The sequence below is a fragment of the Artemia sp. Qi Xiang Cuo genome, chromosome 17, assembly GCF_049724085.1.
Source record: "Artemia sp. Qi Xiang Cuo chromosome 17, ASM4972408v1, whole genome shotgun sequence".
NCBI lineage: Eukaryota > Metazoa > Arthropoda > Branchiopoda > Anostraca > Artemiidae > Artemia > Artemia sp. Qi Xiang Cuo.
Window position 1 is genome coordinate 29248272 of NC_142810.1, and position 20842 is coordinate 29269113.

At 36.0% G+C, this 20842-nt stretch overlaps 1 protein-coding gene across 3 annotated transcripts in view; it reads left to right on the forward strand.

The window, feature by feature from the left end:
- The window catches only part of LOC148942080 (GATOR complex protein Iml1-like), a 168864-nt gene that overhangs the window by 44937 nt on the left and 103085 nt on the right, over positions 1-20842 (forward strand). For all 3 annotated transcript variants that reach the window (XM_089102921.1, XM_089102922.1, XM_089102923.1), the window contains 2 exons: positions 10423-10616; positions 13983-14179. In XM_089102921.1, the coding sequence (XP_088959047.1) occupies positions 10423-10616; positions 13983-14179 (391 nt within the window). The remainder of the gene's footprint in view (positions 1-10422; positions 10617-13982; positions 14180-20842) is intronic.

A 20842-nucleotide genomic window follows, 5' to 3' on the forward strand; every position in this document is an offset into this window, starting at 1 on the left:
TTGGCTATTCTACTTTTAGCATTTTCACTGCACCCACAGTCTATACTAATGATTCTACCTTGGTAAATAAAGCTGTCCACTTGATCAATATTTTTGCTACCCATCATAAACACTTCACCTTAATTTTCTCTTAACATTATAAAAACATAACATAATGTCTTCTTAACATTTTCGTCTAGGATGCTCCAATTACCAGCATAATCTTAGTTTAGGAGAGTTTTACTTCTCCAATTGATTCCGTGTTCTCCCATTGCCTTTGCTGTACTCCTTAGGACAAAGTCCATCAAAAATGACCCATGTAAATTGGGATAGACTGCAGCCCCGCGTAACTCCTGATATAATATGGAACCAGTTACTAATCTCATTTCATACCTTAACCACAGTAATGCTATTCTTGTACATAGCACTAATCGCTTTAATGTATTTATCAGGAACACCAGACGAGGATAGGACTTTTTCTAAAGCTAATCTATCGGCTGAATCAAACGCTTGCTCAAGGAGATTGATAACCCTGGCACTACTCAGTTATTAATTTAAGAGTGAAAATTTGGTCGAAGCATACTAAAAACTACTAAAAACCTAAAAACCTTCCTAAAAGCTCTCCTTCTAAAACCCCACTGTTCTCGTCTTAAAATTTTATCTACAGCATTCCTTGGTCTAAAAAGTATTTGCATACTAAATAATTTGCTTCATACAGAAACCAGGCTAATGCCTGTATAATTAGCACGCTCACTCTTATCACCCCTTTTGTAGTGGGATTTAGTTAAAGTTTTCCTAAAATTGCTGGGTACTTCCCCTTTTTCAAGAATCATGTTTGTAATATTGAATAATTTATCTCTAACTTCACAACCACCATATTTGAAAAAAAAATCATTTACCACACTATAGGCTCCTGGGGTCTTTTCATCGTTAAATTCTTTAAACACTTCTACTAATTCTTCCTCACAAAATAAATCTTGCTTCGATTTTGAAGTGTCACTAACTCGTTCATTCTTTTCTATATCTTTTCCTTTAATTTTATCATGGTTTAGCGACTTCAAAAAACATTTTTGTTTAATTATTCCATCTATCTTCTAAATTGCCAAATCTAGACTCTCAATTTGAGTATGAAACTGTTCCCTGAAAGTTCCTTGCAAATTCTCATCCTGGAGCCTACCAACGTCATAACTTCTCGTAAGGTAACCTTTCCTAAATTTCAGCTTTAGATTAATTCTTGACAGTACTAGATGGTAATCCTTACTTTAAACATAAATAACAGAACCCCTATATACCCTAGTGTCTTGTATCGATCCTGCCAATCTCCAGTTTATAATAATATAATCAATAATGTTGGCCGACTTATCATCATGTAAATACTACATTAACTTATGGGTCATTTTATGACCAAATATTACATTGGTTGTAACTAGATTGTTATGCGTACAAGATTGTTGGAGTTTGTAACTATTAATATTGTCTTTTCCTACGCCAAATTTATCTAGGCTAGGTTACCATTTATCCCTATTTCTACCGACCTGGGCATTAAAACCCCCTAATAAAAATACCGTAGTTTTGCTAGGGATCTTATCTTTTTGTTCCTGTAGCTGTAAGTAAAATTTATCTGAGTCTCTACTATCTCCATCAGTTATTTCTACAGGGGCATGTACTACTATAACTGATACCCTGCACTTTTTAGTCATTAATTAAAAACACTTTTTCCACAAAATAAGTTTTTCAAAAAAAAGTAAAGAACTCCATTAAACCAAAAATGAACAAAAATAGAATCAAACAATCTACCAAGCATACAGCTACCACAAATCAGTATCAATAAATAAATGCAACCCAAAACGAACAGAAACTAAAATAAATAACAGAGTCAAACTCAAAACGGACAGAAATTAATATGATTAGGGTTCAAAACCTCTAAAGCCAGAGTATAATTTGTACTTTACTGAAAAAAATTCAAATAAATGTGCACTGTCAGTTTAATATACATATGCTGATATTTATTCGTTAAAATCTTAATTAGTTTTTGATTTCTTAAAGTTATAAAAGTGGAAATATTTAAAAGAATTTTTTTCAGTAAAGTACAAATTATATTCTGGTTTTTAGAGATTATAGGGGTTTTGAATCCTACTCATATTAATTTCTGCTCGGTTTAAGTTTGAACCTGTTGTTTATTTTAATTTTTGTTCGTTTTGGGTTTCATTTATTTATTTATACTGATTTCTGGTAGTTTTATGCTTGGTAGATTATTAGATTCTATTTTTGTTCATTTTTGGTTTAATGGAGTTCTACTTTTTTTTAAAAACTTATTTTGCAGAAATAGCTTTTTTAATTAATTTCTGTTCGTTTTATATTGACATAGTCCTTTTTCAGGGAAAAAGAAAATAATAGTTTGAATCTTTCCAGTTTTTCTTTAAGAATTTATAGTTTTGCCTGCTATTTATATGCTGGAGAGACTTTTTCAGAAATTTTTAGCAACATAAACTCTTTTTAAAATCATAACACAAATAGTAGTTTTAATTTAGTCATATACATCCTCTAGTAGACTTGATAAATAAAAGTTAATACCATTCCCAAAAAATTATATATATACCTTTCACAGCCTGGATACAGCTACACTCTTTTGATTTAGTAAAATTTTAAGAGCAGAAGTAGTAATAGAAGTTGCCCCGAAAATTTGAAGTTAATACCCTCAGTCGTTTTTGGTATATTGCGGAGACGTCTTATGGGCAACCAGCATACAAACAGTGTGTTTTGATTTAATTTTAAAGCAACATTTAGTTTTTAATCATATAGGGCAAATTATATAACTATGGGGGGTCGAACCACCCAATTACCATAGAGGTATAGTTACTAGACTTTTAAGTTGTACTGAACAAATGGTAGTCTTAAAATTTTGATTGGAAGTGTCTGCAAAATTATGAACTAAAGAAGAGGGCTGAATGTCCCTCGATTACTTTTAACTCTAAAGAGGGAATAGAACTTTTAATTTTCAATCAAATTATTTCCTTTAAAATATCAGTGGTAATACTAGCTATGATAGAGCATTGCTGCCTATGTCCTTATATGCCCTTTTAATACCTGCATGAGCATAATTGTTTTTTTTAATTGAAACTCCCCCTAAACGTTCTTTTGGATTTCCAACTTAGCCTATTGCCATTAGTGTCGTCAGTTGCAGTAACCGTAGAAGCAGCATTAAATGCATACACACAATATCTTCTGGCTAGCTCAAAATCCACATTCTATGAATGTATGAAGGTGAAATTTTCAAAGAATATTTCTATTGTACGGATGACAACCTGCCATCCGTATGCAGGTTGTCACAAGGGCATACCAGCAATGTCTTAGAAACAGTTTCGTGTGTGAAATTAAAACTTACAACGCTTGTTGTGGGGCATGTTGAACTAACCAAAAGACAATATTTGCATCATAATACTAATGCTTCTACCCCTACTACTACTGTTACTATTACTATTACTGTTACTACTGCTACTAATGCTAAGGCTAATACTACTAATGCTACTACTAAATACTACTAATACTACTACTATTAACTGGTGCTAATACTACAACTAATAAACTTAAGGGTATTAAGGCGAAATTTTTGGGCAATAGGTTGTCAAGAGGACGTATCAGCAATGCTTCAGGACCGGTTGATGAAATTAAGTTAAAAATTTCATCGTGTTTTGAAGGGGATGTTGAAAAAAGGTGTTATTATCATACTGCTACTAATGCTGCTACTGCTACTGCAACTATTGCTGCGCATAATTACTTAACCTTGAACAATGCTGAAAAAATTGATGTCTCAAAAATTTGTTTGGATTTTTTTTTATGGTAAATGTGGGGCGTGGGGGGCGGGAGGTTTCTCTCAAATCCCTTTGACTGTTAAAAAGGGCACTATAAATTCCAATTTAAAATCAAATGAGACCCATCTGAATTTAACACGACCAATCATTCCATAAATACCTTATATGCCCCCAGGGTTTAGCTTAAAGCCCTTGTCCCAGGGCTCTGGGGATGTGTACCAACCCTGGAAGCATTGTTATATGTTCTTTGGACTATTTTAAACACAATTGCCATCGCACACTTTTAATCACCTGCATTTGGTGAAAAGAGGGGGTAGTGGGATGGGGGGTTGCTACTTAACCTCGATCACTATTGACTCTTAAAAGGGAACTAGAACTTCCAATTTCAACCAAATGATCCACCTTTATAGCTTATACGACCACCTCTTTCATAAGAACCTTAAATGCCGCAGGGCCATAACTTACAACCATCGCCCTTAGGCTCTGGTGGCTTGTATCAACCTCAAAAGCCTTGTTATATGATATTTGAACTATTTTGAATAAAATGACTGTCTCAAAATACCTAATGGATACATCTCAGGAAAACACGACTTGTTTGTGTGTTTGTCTGGGAGGGGGGGGGGTAGATGCGCTCTGATTACTTTGACTCTTAAAAAGGGCACTAGAACTTATGGTTACCAATCCATGGATTCCCCAACAAAGCATATATAACCACCCTTTTTATAAGAATCTTATATGCCCCAAGGGCATAACTTAGATGAAAGTTCTCCTAACCTTGGTTCCTGACCACCAATCATCAGGAACTCTACACACGACAAAATTGCTTGCAGACATGATCAGGTCTTGGCTTCGGAGAAGCTCCCCATAGACCCTCAGCTATCGCCTCTGGTTGTCTGTATAGTGCCAATTTGGTGCACGCAGGATTACTCAAGATCTGATGGGGCAGTGTCCTGAGTGGTAAGCTAAGAATTGGGTCCCTCTCTTGATTGAGCCCTCGCACACGAAAAAGAGCGAGTTTTATCATCTACGCCCTTTCTCTCTTACCTCATCATGAGTTCCACCATGAAAAAAAAACCCTTCATTACTTACATCCATAGCAGTTATCATCATGGTAGTGGTAGTTATCATCCACGGCAGGTATCCTCCACAACAGTTGTGTATTACCCTGACCATTTTTCCGACGTAACACCCTAAATTAGGTATTCTTTTCTTAGACCACAATGCCGTTCTATGATGAACAAATAAACTTTCAAATGGGGATAAATCCATTGACTTGTGCAAAAAACAGGTACAAAAGTCCAGATATTTCGATCACATATACAGCGACCGTCATCAGTAGAAATACTAAAATAACAAAACTGAAACTAGCATATTTATGCACAACAAAAAGTTATTTATTTTGTTGTGTATAAATATGCTAGTTTCAATTTTATTATTTTAGTGTTTTTGCTGATGACGGTCGCTGTATATATGATCGAAATATCTGGACTTTTGTACCTGTATTTTCACTGTCTAAATTAATAGATTTATCCCCATTTGAAGGTTTATTTGTTCCTGACCATTTTGTACAGTTCAAAGTAGCAATAGCTATATCTGACGATAAATATTTTACAGGATAGGTTAGGGAAGCCATAGAAATAAAAAAAGCACATTTTTGGAAATTTGTTACTTAACAGAGATACAGAAAAATTGAATATTGATTCAACTTATAATTAAATTTAAAACTAACAATGAACTAACAATGAACAAAAATTATTCCGTATATGAAAGGGGCTGTCCCCTCCTCAACACCTCGCTCTTTACGCTAAAGTTTTTTATTTTTTTAAAAACAAAGTTGTGAGACAAACTTTGGCGTAAAGAGCGAGGCGTTGAGGAGGGGACAGCCCCTTTCATATACGGTATAATTTCTGTTCCTTTTAAGTTTTAATGTCGCTCCTTACTTTCAGTTAAAAAAAGCTTGTTTTTTATTTAGTTTCAGAAAGATTTTGAATTAATGCAGCTTTAATTTTGGCTCACCGTACATGAATAATTAAAACGAAATTTGCGCATTAATTTTACTTTTTTTTGGCTAAATGGCTTCCTCGAGATTTTGTTCTGACGTAACTTACGTAACGAAATTCTATATTCATATATTTTTATCACGTATATTAGTGGGTTCGGCCCCTAGTCAATACCTCGCTCTTTACGCTAAAGTTCAAATCGTGTTCCAATTATTTAAGAATGACCTTAATCACAAAGGCCGTTAATTAGTATAAATAGCTCTGATGAATGTATAAAAAAAAAACTTTAGCGTAAAGAGCGAGGTAATGATTAGGGGGCGAACCCAATCATATACGTAATAATTTCTGTTCATTTTAAGTTTTGATACTGCTCCTTACTTTCAGTTAAAAAATTCTTTTTTTTATTTAATTTCTGAGCTTTTTGTAAATAATGCTGGGAAATCCGGCGCCCCCTTCATAGCACTGTCCCTTCCCCTGTGAAAACTTCCTCCATGGAAAGATCCTTTCACGTAACCCCCCACCCCCTCCCCCCTAATTAACAGAAAGACTCCCCTTGAAAACTTTTGTATACGTCCCAAAAACAAAAACAATATGTAAACATTGGGCAAAGTTAATAACTTGCAGATCTCCCCCCGGGGATTGTGCGGGATTAAGTCATCCTCAAAGACATAGTTATTGTATTTTTCGACCATGCTGAACAAAATAGCCATCTCAAAATTTTGACCGGGTGACTTTGAAAAAAATGAGCGTGGGAGGGGCCTAGTTGCCCTCCATTTTTTTCTGTCACTTAAAAAGGGCACTAGAACTTTTAATTTCCGTTCGAATAAGCCCTCCCGCGATATTCTTGGACCACTGCTTCGATACGATCACCACTGGGAAAAAAAATAAAATAAACACGCATTCGTGATCTTTCTTCTGGCAAAAAATACGAAATTCCACATTTTTGCAGATAGGAGCTTGAAACTTCTATAGTAGGATCCTCTGATGCGCTGAATTTTATGGTATGATTTTCATTAGAGTTCTATGACTTTTAGGGGGTGTCTCCTCCTTTTTTCGAAAATAAGGCAAACTTTCGCAGGCGCGTAACTTTTGATGGGTAAGACTAAACTTAATGAAACTTATATATTTGAAATGAGCATAAAATCTGATTCTTTTGATGTATCTATTGGTATCAGAATTCCGTTTTTTAGAGTTATGTTACTATTGAGCTGGGTCGCTCCTTACTTAAAGTTCGTTACCATGTACTGTTTGATATTATTTTAAAACTTGATTTATTGTCAAAAATTGTTTACAGCTTTACGAAAACACCAAGGGCACAAATTAGATATAAAAGTACAGAGAATACCTTCATTTAATGCCAAAATTATTATTTCTAAACAGAATAATTAAATTCGTTTGCAGTTGTTTTACCGTGTTATTTCAGTTGTTTCTCTGTTGCAATTGCTCAGAGAAGAAGCTCATTAATTGTATATTCTACTTCTGTCGTTTTGTGGCAAGGAGTAGCAAGTGTATATCTTTGGTTAGATCGTGTCCTTTTTATTCTCCCTTGATTAAGATTTTCCTCTTATTTCCATGTAGTTATGTTTTAAGTTCTTGCCTTTTCCACTGCTGAGGAAGCTTCATTTGGAACAGGCAAAATATATATGTAACTATTATCCTTTTTCTTCCAGTGGTCATAAACCCATTGTTTTTTTTTTTTTTTTTTTTCATATTGCTGTTCGTGGTGGTTTGTGTTTGTTTTAAGTTTGAATTATTATTTGACTATTCTGCTCATCTTTGGTTTAATGTAGCTTCTTTTTTTTCTTTGAAAAACCTCTTTTTTGGACAGCTTTTTTAAAAATTAATATCAATAGTGCTCGATCGAAATTTTCGTACAAAGTATCGTTAAAACCGCATTGTTCTTCAAACATTTATTGTCCACAATCTGTAAGTCAAAGCTAAAAAAAAAAATGTGTCGCATATAGGTGCAACCAATTTTTAAAAATCTTTTTGCTGTCATAAAGTTCTACCTGACCCTGTCTATGTTCGCTATAAGTGACAATCCTGTCAGAGACTGAAAACAAGAATCTGGATCCTTTTCAGGCATCAAAAATTAGTGCAGCCGAAAATTAGTTTCAAGTATACTTTTTGCATAGGGGCCTACCTGACAGAGAAAATTCTGGATGCCATTTTCAAGCTGATTAGAGGCAAAATATAAGGCAGATTGGAAACATACTTTTTCGGTCCTCACAAACCCCTCGACTACCCCGCTCCAACGCTCTTTACTTCAGCTCGTTCCCTGTCTGTTGTTCCCGATATATAGTAGATAATCCATTTTGATAATCTAAATATGTAGTTTCTTTTGATTAACCGCTGTTCTTTCCTCGAATCGGAATTTGAGGTCTGCTTCGCCAACTAACACCTGGGAAAATCTTGACGCATTCCCCCAAACTATTCTTGAGATAATGCTCTACAACACTATTTCATAGCGGATAGATTCCTGTTCAATTGGGGCTCCTAGTGTTCAAAATTTCAAACAGATTAGATACAAAATCCTTAGACTATTCTCCTCTGCCTTCTTCTCTGAAGTCGCAATTTGAAGACTGCGCCCCCCCCTCCAATTATCCCTGGAGTTTTAACTGGATCACCAATGATTTCCCAGGGTGTTCCAGATACGCTGTTTTGATAATCTGGACAACACTTAGTAGCTTCTGATTTACCTCATTATTATAAAAACTTGTGGTTCACTGTACCTTCTGGGGTCCACTCTCTGAGAGTTTCAACTTAATACCCCAATACTGTCTAGAGGTATCGTAGATACAACCTTTTAAATGCCTCTTACCTCAAGTGTCTGTTGATTATATTGCAACTAAGATATGAGTAAATTCTCAATGGGTCTTATTGTGCGAAAACATTCAGATGGATCGGAGAAATAAAATTGTTTAGCCAGTCCTCCCACACCAACACGAAATTTTAAATTTCTCTGTCCCTCCATTTTTTTCATGAACTGCATAAAATTATCAGTCCCATTCTCCAAGCTGTTCCTGAGATGATATTGTAGATGTGTAATTTTGATAACCTGGATGTAGTGTCTGTACGTAGGGTCTTTGGATTTAGAGCATCCAAACTATAATCCAATGTCCACTTTACTGTCTTTCTCCCTTTCAATACCCCTTGAAACTGTTATCTTAATGGCCCAAGCCGTTCCCGAGATATTGCAGATACGATATTTTCATAACCCAGAAAAATATAGTATCTTTTAATTTACTTTGCTAAGTACTTAACTCAGCAGATATAATAAGGCCCATAAAACCTCATAATGCAAAAATCTGTTGGTGTATCTGGAGACAAAAAATTGTTTACCCTTATTCTCCTTCCTCCAACAAAGAATTGGAACTACCTTTGCCCCACCCTCCTCCTTCATTTCTCCAACAGCTCCTGTCATTTTTAACTTCAGTCCTTGGGATGTTCATGAGATATGGTATATATGATATTTTTGCCACCGACACACAATATTTTTCTTTACCTCTGCCCCTATCCTAAGTCAAAATCTGAGGTGAACTTACCCTCTCCCTCCAAGACCCCTTTCTGATCCTGAAAATTTTGAAATCAATTCCCAAAACCATTTACAATCTTGATCTAGTGAACAACCCATAAGGTTTCCTTGCTGATTGGAAAATCCTGTTTAGAAAAGACCAAACATTGCTAATATTGCTACTAAAGCCCATCTGTGAACGATGAGCAATTTACACAATTTATGTTCGTTGCACTGTGGCTGTGGGAATGATTTTGACCCTGGAGGCACACATATTTTGGACACTTTTGTAGCCCCCTATTTTGGGGGGTAGGAGGGACGTATCCTGGGACGTTTTTCACATTAATTTTGTTTTTTGGCCCAAGGTCTTATGGCTGTAAGTTTCAAACTGATCAAGCACAAAAGGGACCCTCCCTTTTCCAACAGCAAAATATTTCATCCTTTTCACCTACAGAGTATTCTTCTGAAAGTTTCGAGCCAATGACACACCAAGCGTCAAACACGCTCTGCTTTTCATATTATAAGACATGTATGTGAATTATTGGCAATGTGCTTTATTTACGGCCCTTGCCCTAGTGGCTGTTCGTATAATGCCATCCTGAAGGTATATTTACTAGACCTTTTGACTTTTTTGGCTACCCTCCAGTCACTTTTGACTCTTAAAAAGGTAATTGAACTTTCAATTCAAATTAAATTAGCCCATCAAACTTTGCATGATCATCCCTTCCACACGAAGTGACTGAGGAAAAAAAAATAGTACATTGAAGGAATACAGTTCTTCACTATATGTAACGTTAGAATGTTGCCTATGATGCAGCACTTGTTATGATACAGTTTGTATCGTGTAAATTTCTGAAGAAGTAAATCTGTTAAAATTTTTGGACTTCTAAATAAAATTGATCTTTTAGACTACTTATGATCGTTTTGGATCAAAACAAGCACGAGCATTTTGAAGAATATAAATTTATCTCCATTTTCAACTGATTAAAATATTTCGCATTTTCAATGTGGTGGCCAACCGATTTGTTCACTCTTAAAGTGCTCCAGCTATTGTTTTATGTACAGTATCGCCTTCATTCGATAGCCTTTTTTTTTAAATTAAACTCTTTATTGCTAGGGTTCTAGTGCACAATGAAAGGTCAGAAGATTGGCACAAAATGTTGACTCAGCTTCGAATCGCTTTTAACTCGTACCCAGATGAGGTTTTAGAAGCCAGTCATAAAAAATACGGGCAGCAAAACGTGCCTAAAGCCTATAACTCTTCAGCCAGTCATGGAAATTTCCTTGAAGTTTTGAATATGTCTTTAAATGGTAAGATATTCTAGAATGGATTGTGTCTGTGCACCTTTGGATGTCTCTGAGAATGTCTACAAGCAGAATCTAGAATTCATTCGGCTCATGTGATGACCCACTATGTAATTTTGATTACTCAGTAATAACTGTTTTTTGATAGATATTGTTAAATGAACTTGACAATCAGGAGAAATACGTAGCAATTGCAAATAATTTTGTTGTTTTTATATAAGCTATGTAAACTTGCAAAACAAAGTAAATTTGAAATTGAAGGATAATATAAGATTGAGGAATCAATTTGATTGTCGCTGGACAAAGCCGATATTCCTGGAAAAAGAAAAAAATACAATAGAGAATACAAAAAAAAGGACTATTTTTTAAACTCTACCTTTTTAGCAGCAATTGAATCAATAAAAATACAAAACATAAGTGTGTGTATAAACATTTTACTGTCTATACGGTAAAACGAAAAGAGTAGTTCCTCATCTTAACCCTACAATAGCCAATCTCTTGCCCTATTATAGCTATGAAACATATATAAGAAAATTACATAGATAGAATACATAATAGATAGAATGAATTATATAGATAAGAAAGCATAAGAGCTGACAACTAACAGATTTAGAAAATTCAGGATTTTTTTTTTCGGTAATTGCACGAATTGCAGTACTTTATGAAAAATTTTCGGTCTTGTTTTCTTCATTAAAAACTCTAATTTATCATGGAAGCTTATTTGATAATACCGAATATGCGTGAATCCAAAAGAGAAAAACAACAATCATCATAGTAGCAAGGACTATTTCTAATTTTGGATCTTCACCATACTGTCCATATAACGGATTTAAAGGGTGTAATTTGTAACCTTGGATGGAAAGGGTGTCGTTTGTGAAAAAGAAACAGGAATTTGGAGGAATAAAAAACTTTCTGGACCTTTGGACCAAGGCTCATAAAGATTATTTGGTGAAACTGGCCGAAGTTTTCAGTCTATACAAGTATATACTTTAGCAAAACAGAACGCAATTTGTACTTTACTGAAAACGGTTTTATTTTGTGCTGTGTGCTTTTTTTTCTCATAAAATACGCTCAGGATATTTTAAGTACTGTAAATATCTGCTGCGTTTGCCTCGGTGGTACCGGAACCATAGAATCGTTTCTAAATTTGACATTGTTGATGCGCCCTCGTGACTGAAACAAATATTTGCAGATCTGTGTTTTAAAACTCAGCAAATGATTGGTGTTGTTGACCCTCTTTGGTCATTTTTTGAATTGCGTTAATTATTGAGTAAAATATATGTTGTATTATAGAATCGTGTGACTTTTTTTTTTTTTTTTTTTTTTTTTTTTTTTTTTTTTTTTACTCCACAGTTTTTCCATTGTATTTTGTGAGTTATAAATAAATAAATAACATCTAAAAAAGAATAGCGTAATAAACAAAATTACTTAAAATAACAAATGAAATAGATTGACAGTTTAATGCATACTAATATTCATTCCTGAAATTCTCAAATATTTTGTATTTATCGTCGTTATAAAAAAAAATGTTTCCAGTAAAGTGCAAATTTCTTTCTGGTCTTTAGAAGGCACAGAGGGGCGTTATCTCTACTTCTCTTTGTGGTAGTTTCTGATCATTTTAAGTTTGACTTAGTTGCCTATTATAATTTCTGTTCCTTTTGGGTTTCATTTATAAATCAATAATGATTTATGGTCGTTTTACGCTTGAATCGTTATTTTAATTTTATTTTTGTTCGTCTTTGGTTTAATATACCTCTTTTATTTTCTTTGAAAACTTCTTTTGTGGAAAAGTTTTTTTTAAATTAATTTCTGTTCCTTTTTAATTGACATAGTCACTTTCATAGGAATATTTTTAAATCTTTTCTGAGCTGACGTTTATATATTGGACAGAGTTTTGCAACAAATTTTAATGAAAGTTGTATCATTTTCCTTTGGATGGATGGTTACTGGAAATAACATCAAATAAATGGGGTGCCATTTATTTGATCTCCATGACCTTTTGGTTTTATAGGGTTGGTGTAATTCTAACGCCATAATGTTACAACCTTGAGCATAGACACATTTTAATGAACCATCGTCCTCAACATGCTCTGAAAGTTTCAACTTTATTCCATTGACATTTTCTGAAATATCACAGATACACCCATTTGACAACCTTGGATGTACAGAGTGTCTTCTGATTTAGTTCAAGTTCCCATTTAACGTGCCCAGGATGCATTTAAATTATTTCGGTTTAGTTCAATAGTAGTAGTAGTAGTAGTAGCAGCAGTTGTGGTAGTAGTAGTTTGTATCTGTGCCATTTTGACAGCCTGGGTGTACTCAAACTCCGCAGTTCTATTTAGCTCGATTATATTGGTAGTAATAGTGGAAGTTCCCTTAGTAGAAGAATTAGACTAGAAGTAGAAGCACTAGTAGTAAAGAACAAAGCACCTTTTGGTTGTTCAACATCCCTGTCAACACGCCCTGAAAGTTTCAGCTTAATGCCCTAAGCCGTTCCTGAGAACTTGCTGATACGACCTTTTGACAACCTGAATAGGCCTACATATAGTTTTTTTGGTATAGTTTAGTATCCTCTCAAGATTCCTTGAAAGTTTCACCTTAATATTCTTTGTCTAAGAAGTGGTATTAGCATGATAGCAGATGCAGTAGGAGGAGCGGTAGTAGTAGTAGTAATACTTGCTGTATTTGTAGTAGTAGCAGTATGCGCATAGTGCCTTTTGGACAGTTCAACATCCCCTGAATTTTTAACTTAATACCCTAAGTCATTCGTGTGATGCATCCTTTTGGCAACATGTCCGCATTTTGTTTTGATTTAGTCCATATTCTCTGAAGGTTTCACCTTAATATGCATAGCCTTTTTGTGACCCAGGATCAAACATGCCACTCTTTCCTGTTAAAAGTCCTATTTGTAAACAATTGGCAAATTGGACAACTTTCAGCCCTTGCCCTAGGGGCTATGGGGGGCCATGTCATCCTTAGAGGTATAAGTGTTGGACTTTTAATTACGCTGAATAAATGGTTGTCTAAAAAGTTTGATTAGATGTCTTATGGGGAGGGTAGATAAAAGTGGCATGGAAAGGGAGCTGGCTGCTCTCCAATTGCTTTTATCTCCTAAAAAGAGCACTGGAACCTTAAATTTCCGATCAAATGATAACCCCCTCCGAAGTTTCTACGAGAATTCTCCATACGAAGTGACTTGATGTAAAGAAGAAAAAACATAGCAGTCACTTCGTTCTTTACTTAGCCAGCGCTATTGCGATACGTATGATTTCTGTATTTTTAGGGTTTCATTGATAATAGTTTCTGGATGTTTTGGGCTTGAATTTTTATTTGAATTCATTTCTGCTATAGAACATATATTCTACCTTTCAGTTTTTGAGAAACATTATATGGACAGAAGTCTTGATCGAACTGGGCAACTTTCTGTGGTTTTGACTCCAGGGGTCGGGATTTTTGAGGTTAGTCGAGAGCTTACTTCCATTACAAAGCAGAGAATCATTGACTGTGGTATTGGCTCAGATCTTGTATGTGTGGGAGAGCAACCGCTCCACGCAGTACCCCTTTTAAGAGTAAGTACTACTAACAATTACTGCTAAAATTTCCAAGTTCTTTCTTATATTCAGTTAAATAATCAATTGTTTTTTTTTCCTTACAATTAAAGAGCGAATTTAAAACTTGAAAGGAGCACCAGTTAGCTTGCAAATGACATGAAACCTAAGCTGAGCGAAGTTTTAGGTAAAGCGAAGTATTTAAAAGAGAGGATTTTATTGCACATTCAACTAACTAACTAGGTTCATCGTTAAAAATGTGATTACGAATTAAAAAAGAGAATTCCCTCAATTAAAAGAAGGTTTTTATTTCTCTTACGTTATGATCTAAAGAAAACTTAAAATGTCTGACACTCAACCATTCTGGGTAATGGCGACGAAATGCTTCTGGGTATACCTGGATATAGGACGATGACTAATTCGGCGAAGGATGGCAAAAGGTAGTCTTATTTCTATATATTCAATGACATTATGTACATTATCAGAAATGATCTATCAAGGAATCAAAGGGATTTTTGAATCCTTATCCATTGAAATTAAATTTCATGGGGAGGACCTTATCATTGGTAATGAATATCAGTCTCCAGGTGGTACCATCCCTTTATTTCTACAGTTCCCTAATGAGCTGTTGGAGACAGTATGAATTTGTGTGAGCTTATAATAATGAAATAAGTTCAACCTAAATCATATATATTTTATTTATTTGTTTATATTTGAAATATTAACTTACTTTCTTAGATACTTTATTTTATTTTGATCTCTATTTATTTTTAATTTATTTATTTGATTTATTTGATCTTGCATCTTTAGTGATGGTTGATTTTCTATCAGCTCTGCTCACAACTGGAACCTTACCAACAACTTGCGACAACCTCCAACAACTTCCTAGGTATCCTTTTAATGAGAATATCTCCTTCAGCCATAATATTAGTTAATTAAAAAACAGGAAAAAAACAGATTTACACGAAAACAAAGTAACATAGGAGGGAAGGCGGACACGATGGAAAGCATTAACGAATACAGGAACCAAAACAGGGATACACGAAAACAAGAACGAACGAGCAAAGGAAGACAAGTACAAAGTTTCCAGCCGAGAAAATGTTTTGGTTTTTTGCAAGAACAAAAAAGATAAGAGAGCACGACAAAACAGAGGAAGAAAAAGAAAATAATTTTGCAAACAAAAAATGATTTTTTGCATATTATACATATTACTATCTATGACGTCGTGGCATCATGCTAAATCCCGAGCGAAAATAACTGTTTGCTCTTCACTGGGTTTGGAGTCATGTCAATGAAAATATTACTAAACAATGAAACTGAACTATCAACTGTACTCTCCATGACAAAACAGCTTACAGTTGATGTGACATCATACCGCCGTTAAAACTCACTAAAACTAAGAAAAGTGGAACGAACACGGTAACAAAAACATAAAAAAACTTAGGAGCATGAGAACAAAGCAGCTGTGGAAGGAAGGAGTAAAGGAACAAACCTAGGAAAGAACAACAACAAACATTGTGCTTCAAGATTTCTATCATTCCCTAGATATTCTACCACTAATATATAGTAATCACATTAGTTAGCAAGCAGAAAACAAACGATGATACCGTGGAACTTTAGAATTCAGTAGCAATTGGTCAAAAACAGGCTACAGTATTGTTACGGGTTAGTTCGATTATTTTTTTTTTTTTTTTAAGTGCATCATAGGCAGCCAAATAGTGCTGCCTAAGTAAAGAACAATGTTGGCACAATGTATTTTTTTTTTTGGGGGGGGGGGGTTTGGGTTAAGACCAGAGCACATCGTATCGAAGGATTTTTCGTTCTCCTCATTCAAGGACTCATTTGATTGGAAGTTTAAGGGCTAGTGCCCTTATTAATAGTCAAAAGTGATTGGAGGGCAACTAACTCCCCCCCCCCACGCTCACCATTTCCCCAAACACTTCCTATCAAAATTATGATATAGCCATTTTGTTCAACGTAGTTGAAAAGTCTGGAAATTATTCATTTGAGAATGACAACACACCTACAGACCTCAGGGCAAGGATTGGAATTTATGCCCTCGAGGCATATAAGCTTGTTTATAGAAAGTGTTACCGTAGAAACTTCAAAAAGGGCTCATTCGATTGGAAATTGGAAGAACTGCTGCCCTTTTTAATAGTCGAAAGGGATTGGAGGGCAAGTAACTCCCCTCTTACGCCCATCATTTTCCCGAACACATCCAATAAAAATTTATGAAATAGTGATGTTGTTCAACACAATTGAAAGGTCCGGAATTAATGTCTTTGAGGATGACAAACCCCCTCCCCCACCCCCACGCCCGCAGGGCAGAGGGGGTCAGTTATGCCCGGGGGGAATATAAGGTTTTTATAGAAAGCGGTGTCGTAGAAACTTCAAAAAGGGCTCGTTCCATTGGAAATTGAGAGGGCTAGTGCCCTTATTAATAGTCGAATGTCATCGGAGGGTGAATGCTCCCCTCCCCCCACGCCCTTCATTTTCCTGAACACTTCCGATCAACATTTTGATGTAGCCATTTTGTTCAACATAGTTGAAGGGTTCGAAAATTATGTCTTTGAAGATGACAAACCGCCCCCCCCCACAGCCCTCAGGGCTAAGGTTTGAGTTATGCCCTGGGGACATATAAGGTTCTTTTAGAAACCTTTGTTGTAGAAACTTCAAAAGAGTTCATTCAATTGGAAATTGAGAGGGCTAGTGCCGTTTTTAACTGTCGAAAGTAATCGAAGGGAGAATCCCCTCCTCCCCAACGCCCAACATTTCCCCAAAGACTTTCGATCAATATTTTGATATAGCCATTTTTTTTAAATGTAGTTGAAAGACCTGGAAATTATGTCTTTGAGGATTACCCCCCCCCCCCCCCATAGCCTTCAGGACAAGGGATGTAAGTTACGCCCTTGGGACATATAAGGTTTTTATAGAAAGTGATGTCGTAGAAACTTCGAAATGGGCTCATTCGATTGAAAATTGAGAGGAATAGTGCCCTTTTTATTAGTCGAAAGTGATCAGAGGACAATTAACCCCTCCCCTCCCCACGTCCATCATTTCCCCAAACACATCCAATCCAAATTTTTAGATAGCCATTTTGTTCAACATATTTGAAATTTTCGGAAATTATGCCTTTGAGGATAACAAATCCCCCCAGTCACAGGGCAAGGGTTTTAAGTTATGCCCTGAGGGCATATAAGATTTTTATAGAAAGCCTGGGCATATAAACTTCGGAGGGGTTCATTGAATTGGTAATCAGAAGCTCTACTGTTTTTTTTTAAGAGTTTAAGTGATCGGACGGAACCTACCCTCCCCCCGACACACACACACACAAACACTTCGTGTTTTCCTGAAATGCACCTAATAGAAATTTTGATATAGCTATTTTATTCAAATAGTCTAAATATCATACAACAAGGCTTTTGGATTTGAAACAAGCCCCAGAGCCTAGGGGCAAGGGTTGTAAGTTATTCGCAGGGGCTATTTACGTTTTCATGGAAGGGATGGTTGTATAAGCTTTACAGGAGGCTCGTATGGTTAAAAATCGGAAGTTCTAGTTCCGTTTTAAGAGTCAAAAGTGATGGAGGGCAGCTATCCCCCCCCCCCATCGACTACCCCTCTTCACCGAACGAATCGGAATAAAATTGTCAGATAGCAATTTTGCTCAAACTAGTCCAAAGATCTAAAACAATGACTCTAGGGTTGACACAACCCCCAGTGCCCTAAGGATACGGTTATAAGTCATGGCCTGGGGCCACATAAGGTTTTTATGGAATGTGTGGTCGCATAAACTTCAGATGGGACTCCTTTGATTTGATATTGAAAGTTATAGTACCCTTTTTAAGAGTCAAATGTGATTTGAGAGTAACGAGCCCCCCAAGCTCATCATTCCCCCAAAGACATTCAATCCAAATTTTGAAATAGCAATTTTGTTCACTGTAGTTAAAGGGACCGGAAATTATGTCTTTGAGGAAGACACCCCCACCCCCACAGCTCTCACGGTAAGGGTTGTAAGTTATGCACCTGAGGCATATAGAGGTTTTTATAGAAAGGGTGGTCGTATATACTTTGGAGGGGACTCATTGGATGAGTCCCCTCCGAAGTATAGATAGTATAGGATTTATACTGCCCTTTTTAAGAGCCAAAGTGATCAGAAGGCAGTTGCCTGCCCCCTCAACACGTCGTGTTTTGCCGAAATACATTTGAGACAGTCATTTTATTAAAAAAAAATTGAGACATTAAAGACATTCATTAAAAAAAATTTGAGACAGTCATTTTATTCAAAATATTCCAAAGATCGTATTAACAAGGCTTTAGGGGCTGAAACTAACCACCAGAACCTAGGGACGAGGGTTGTAATTTATGCGGCGGGGTATTTAAGGTTTTTATGGAAGGAAACAACAAAAACAAGAAGAACAATTGGGAATTCTTTTCGTAAGACAGTGAAGATAATTTGAATGAATATCTTCGTCGCTCTTTTTATGAAAGGGATGGTTGTTTAACTTTAGAAGAGGCTCATTTGGTTGAAAATTAGAAGTTGTAGTCCCTTTTGAAGCGTCAAAAGTGATGGAGGGCATTTAGATCCCCCCCCCCTCCCCGGCAACGCCTCTTTTCATCAAACGCATCTAATTACGATTGTGAGATATTCATTTTATTCAAAATAGTCCAAAGAACATAGAATAATGTCTCTAGGGGTGACACAACCCCCCCCGCGCCCTGGGGATAGGGTTATAAGTTATGCAATGAGAGCATATAAAGTTTCTATGGAATGGGTGGTCGTATAAACTTCAGATGAGGCTTATTTGATTTGAAATTTGAATTTATAATTTCCTTTTTAAGAGTCAAAGTGATTTGAGAGCAACCAGCCCCCCTCCACGTTCATCATTTCCCTTAACACCTCCAATCAAAATTTAGAGATAACAATTTTATTCATCGTAGTTGAAGGTTTTGGAATTTATGTCTGTGATGAAGACAGCCCGCCCCCCCCCCCCCTACAGCTCTCAGGGCAAAGATTGTAAGCTATGCCCTGGGGGTGTATAAGGTCTTTATAGAAAGGGTGGTCGTGTATGCTTTGGAAGGGACTCGTTGGATTGGTAATCAGAAGTTCTAGTGTCCTTTTTAAGAGTCAAAGTGGTCAGAGCGCAGCTACCCCCTCCCCCCCCCCACACACACACACACAAACACTTCGTGTTTTCCCGAGAGGTATCCAATTAATATTTTGAGGCAGTCCTTTTGTTCAACATAGTTCAAATATCATATAACAAGGCTTTTGAAGTTGATTCAAACCACCAGAGCCTAAGGGCGAGGGTTGTAAGTTACGCCCCTGGGGTATTTCAAGTTCTTATGGAAGGGATGGTTGTATAAACTTTACAGGTAGTTCATTTGGTTGAAGTTAAAAATTCTAGTTCTATTTTAAGAGTCAATAGTGGTGGAGGTCAAGTAGGCCCCCCCAACTACCTTTGTTTCACCAAATGTATCTGATATGAAATTATGCAATGACAATTTTGTTTAAAATAGTCCAAGGAACATATACCAATTCCTCCAGGGTCGGACCCCCCAGAGCCCTGGGGGAAGGGTTTTAAGTTATGCCCTGGGGTATATAAGGTTTATATGGAATGGATGGGCATATTAAATTCAAAGGGGTCTCATTTGGTTTTAAATTGGAAGTTATAGTGCCCTTTTTAACAGTCAAAGTGACTTGAGAGAACTCCCCTCCCCACGCCCATGATTTCCCATGACAAATATCCAAACAAAGTTTTGAGACATTATTTTTTTCAGTATTGTTGAAAGGTTCAGTAATTATGCGTAGCAATAATTGTAGTAGCATTAGTAGCAGTATGCAAATGTCACTTTTCAACATCCCCTTCAACACAGGATGAAATTTTTAACCGGTCTTGAAGCATTGCTGCCTTAATACCCTTAGGTTTATTAATAGCAGTAGTAGTAACAATAGCTAAAGCAGTAGTAGTAGGATTACAGTTAATAGTAGTAGTGTTAGCTTTAGTAGCAGTGGTAGCAGTAGCAACAACAATAATAATAGCAGTAGTAGTGGATGTTGAATAAGAAGCAATAGTATTATCATGAAAATTTTGTATTTTAGTTAGTTCAACATCGCCCACCCCTTGAACAAGCGTTGTAAGTTTTAATTTCACACACGAAACTGTTCCTAAGATATTGCTGATATATGCCCTTTGGACAACCTGCATACGGATGACAGGTTGTCATCCGTACAACAGAAATATTCTCTGAAAATTTTACCTTCATTCCTTCACAGGTTGTGAATTTTGAACTAGCCAGAAGACACTGTGTGTATACATTTAAGGCTGCTTTTACGTTTACTGTAACTAACGACACTAATGGTATTAAGTTGAAACTTTTAGGGAACGTTTAAGGGGAGTTTCAATTAAATGAAAAAAAACTATATGCATGCAAATATTAAAAGGGCATATAAGCAATATAGAGCATATAAGGACATAGGCAGCGATGCACTATCATAGCTAATAGTACCATTGATATTTTAAAGGAGCTAATTTGATTCAAAATTTAAAGTTCTAGTGCCCTCTTAAGAGTCAAAAGTGATTGGAGGGCAATCAGCTCTCCTCTTTAGCTCTTAATTTTCCAGACACTTCCAATCAAAATTTTAAGACAGCCATTTTGTTCAGCATAGCTGAACGGTCCAGTAAA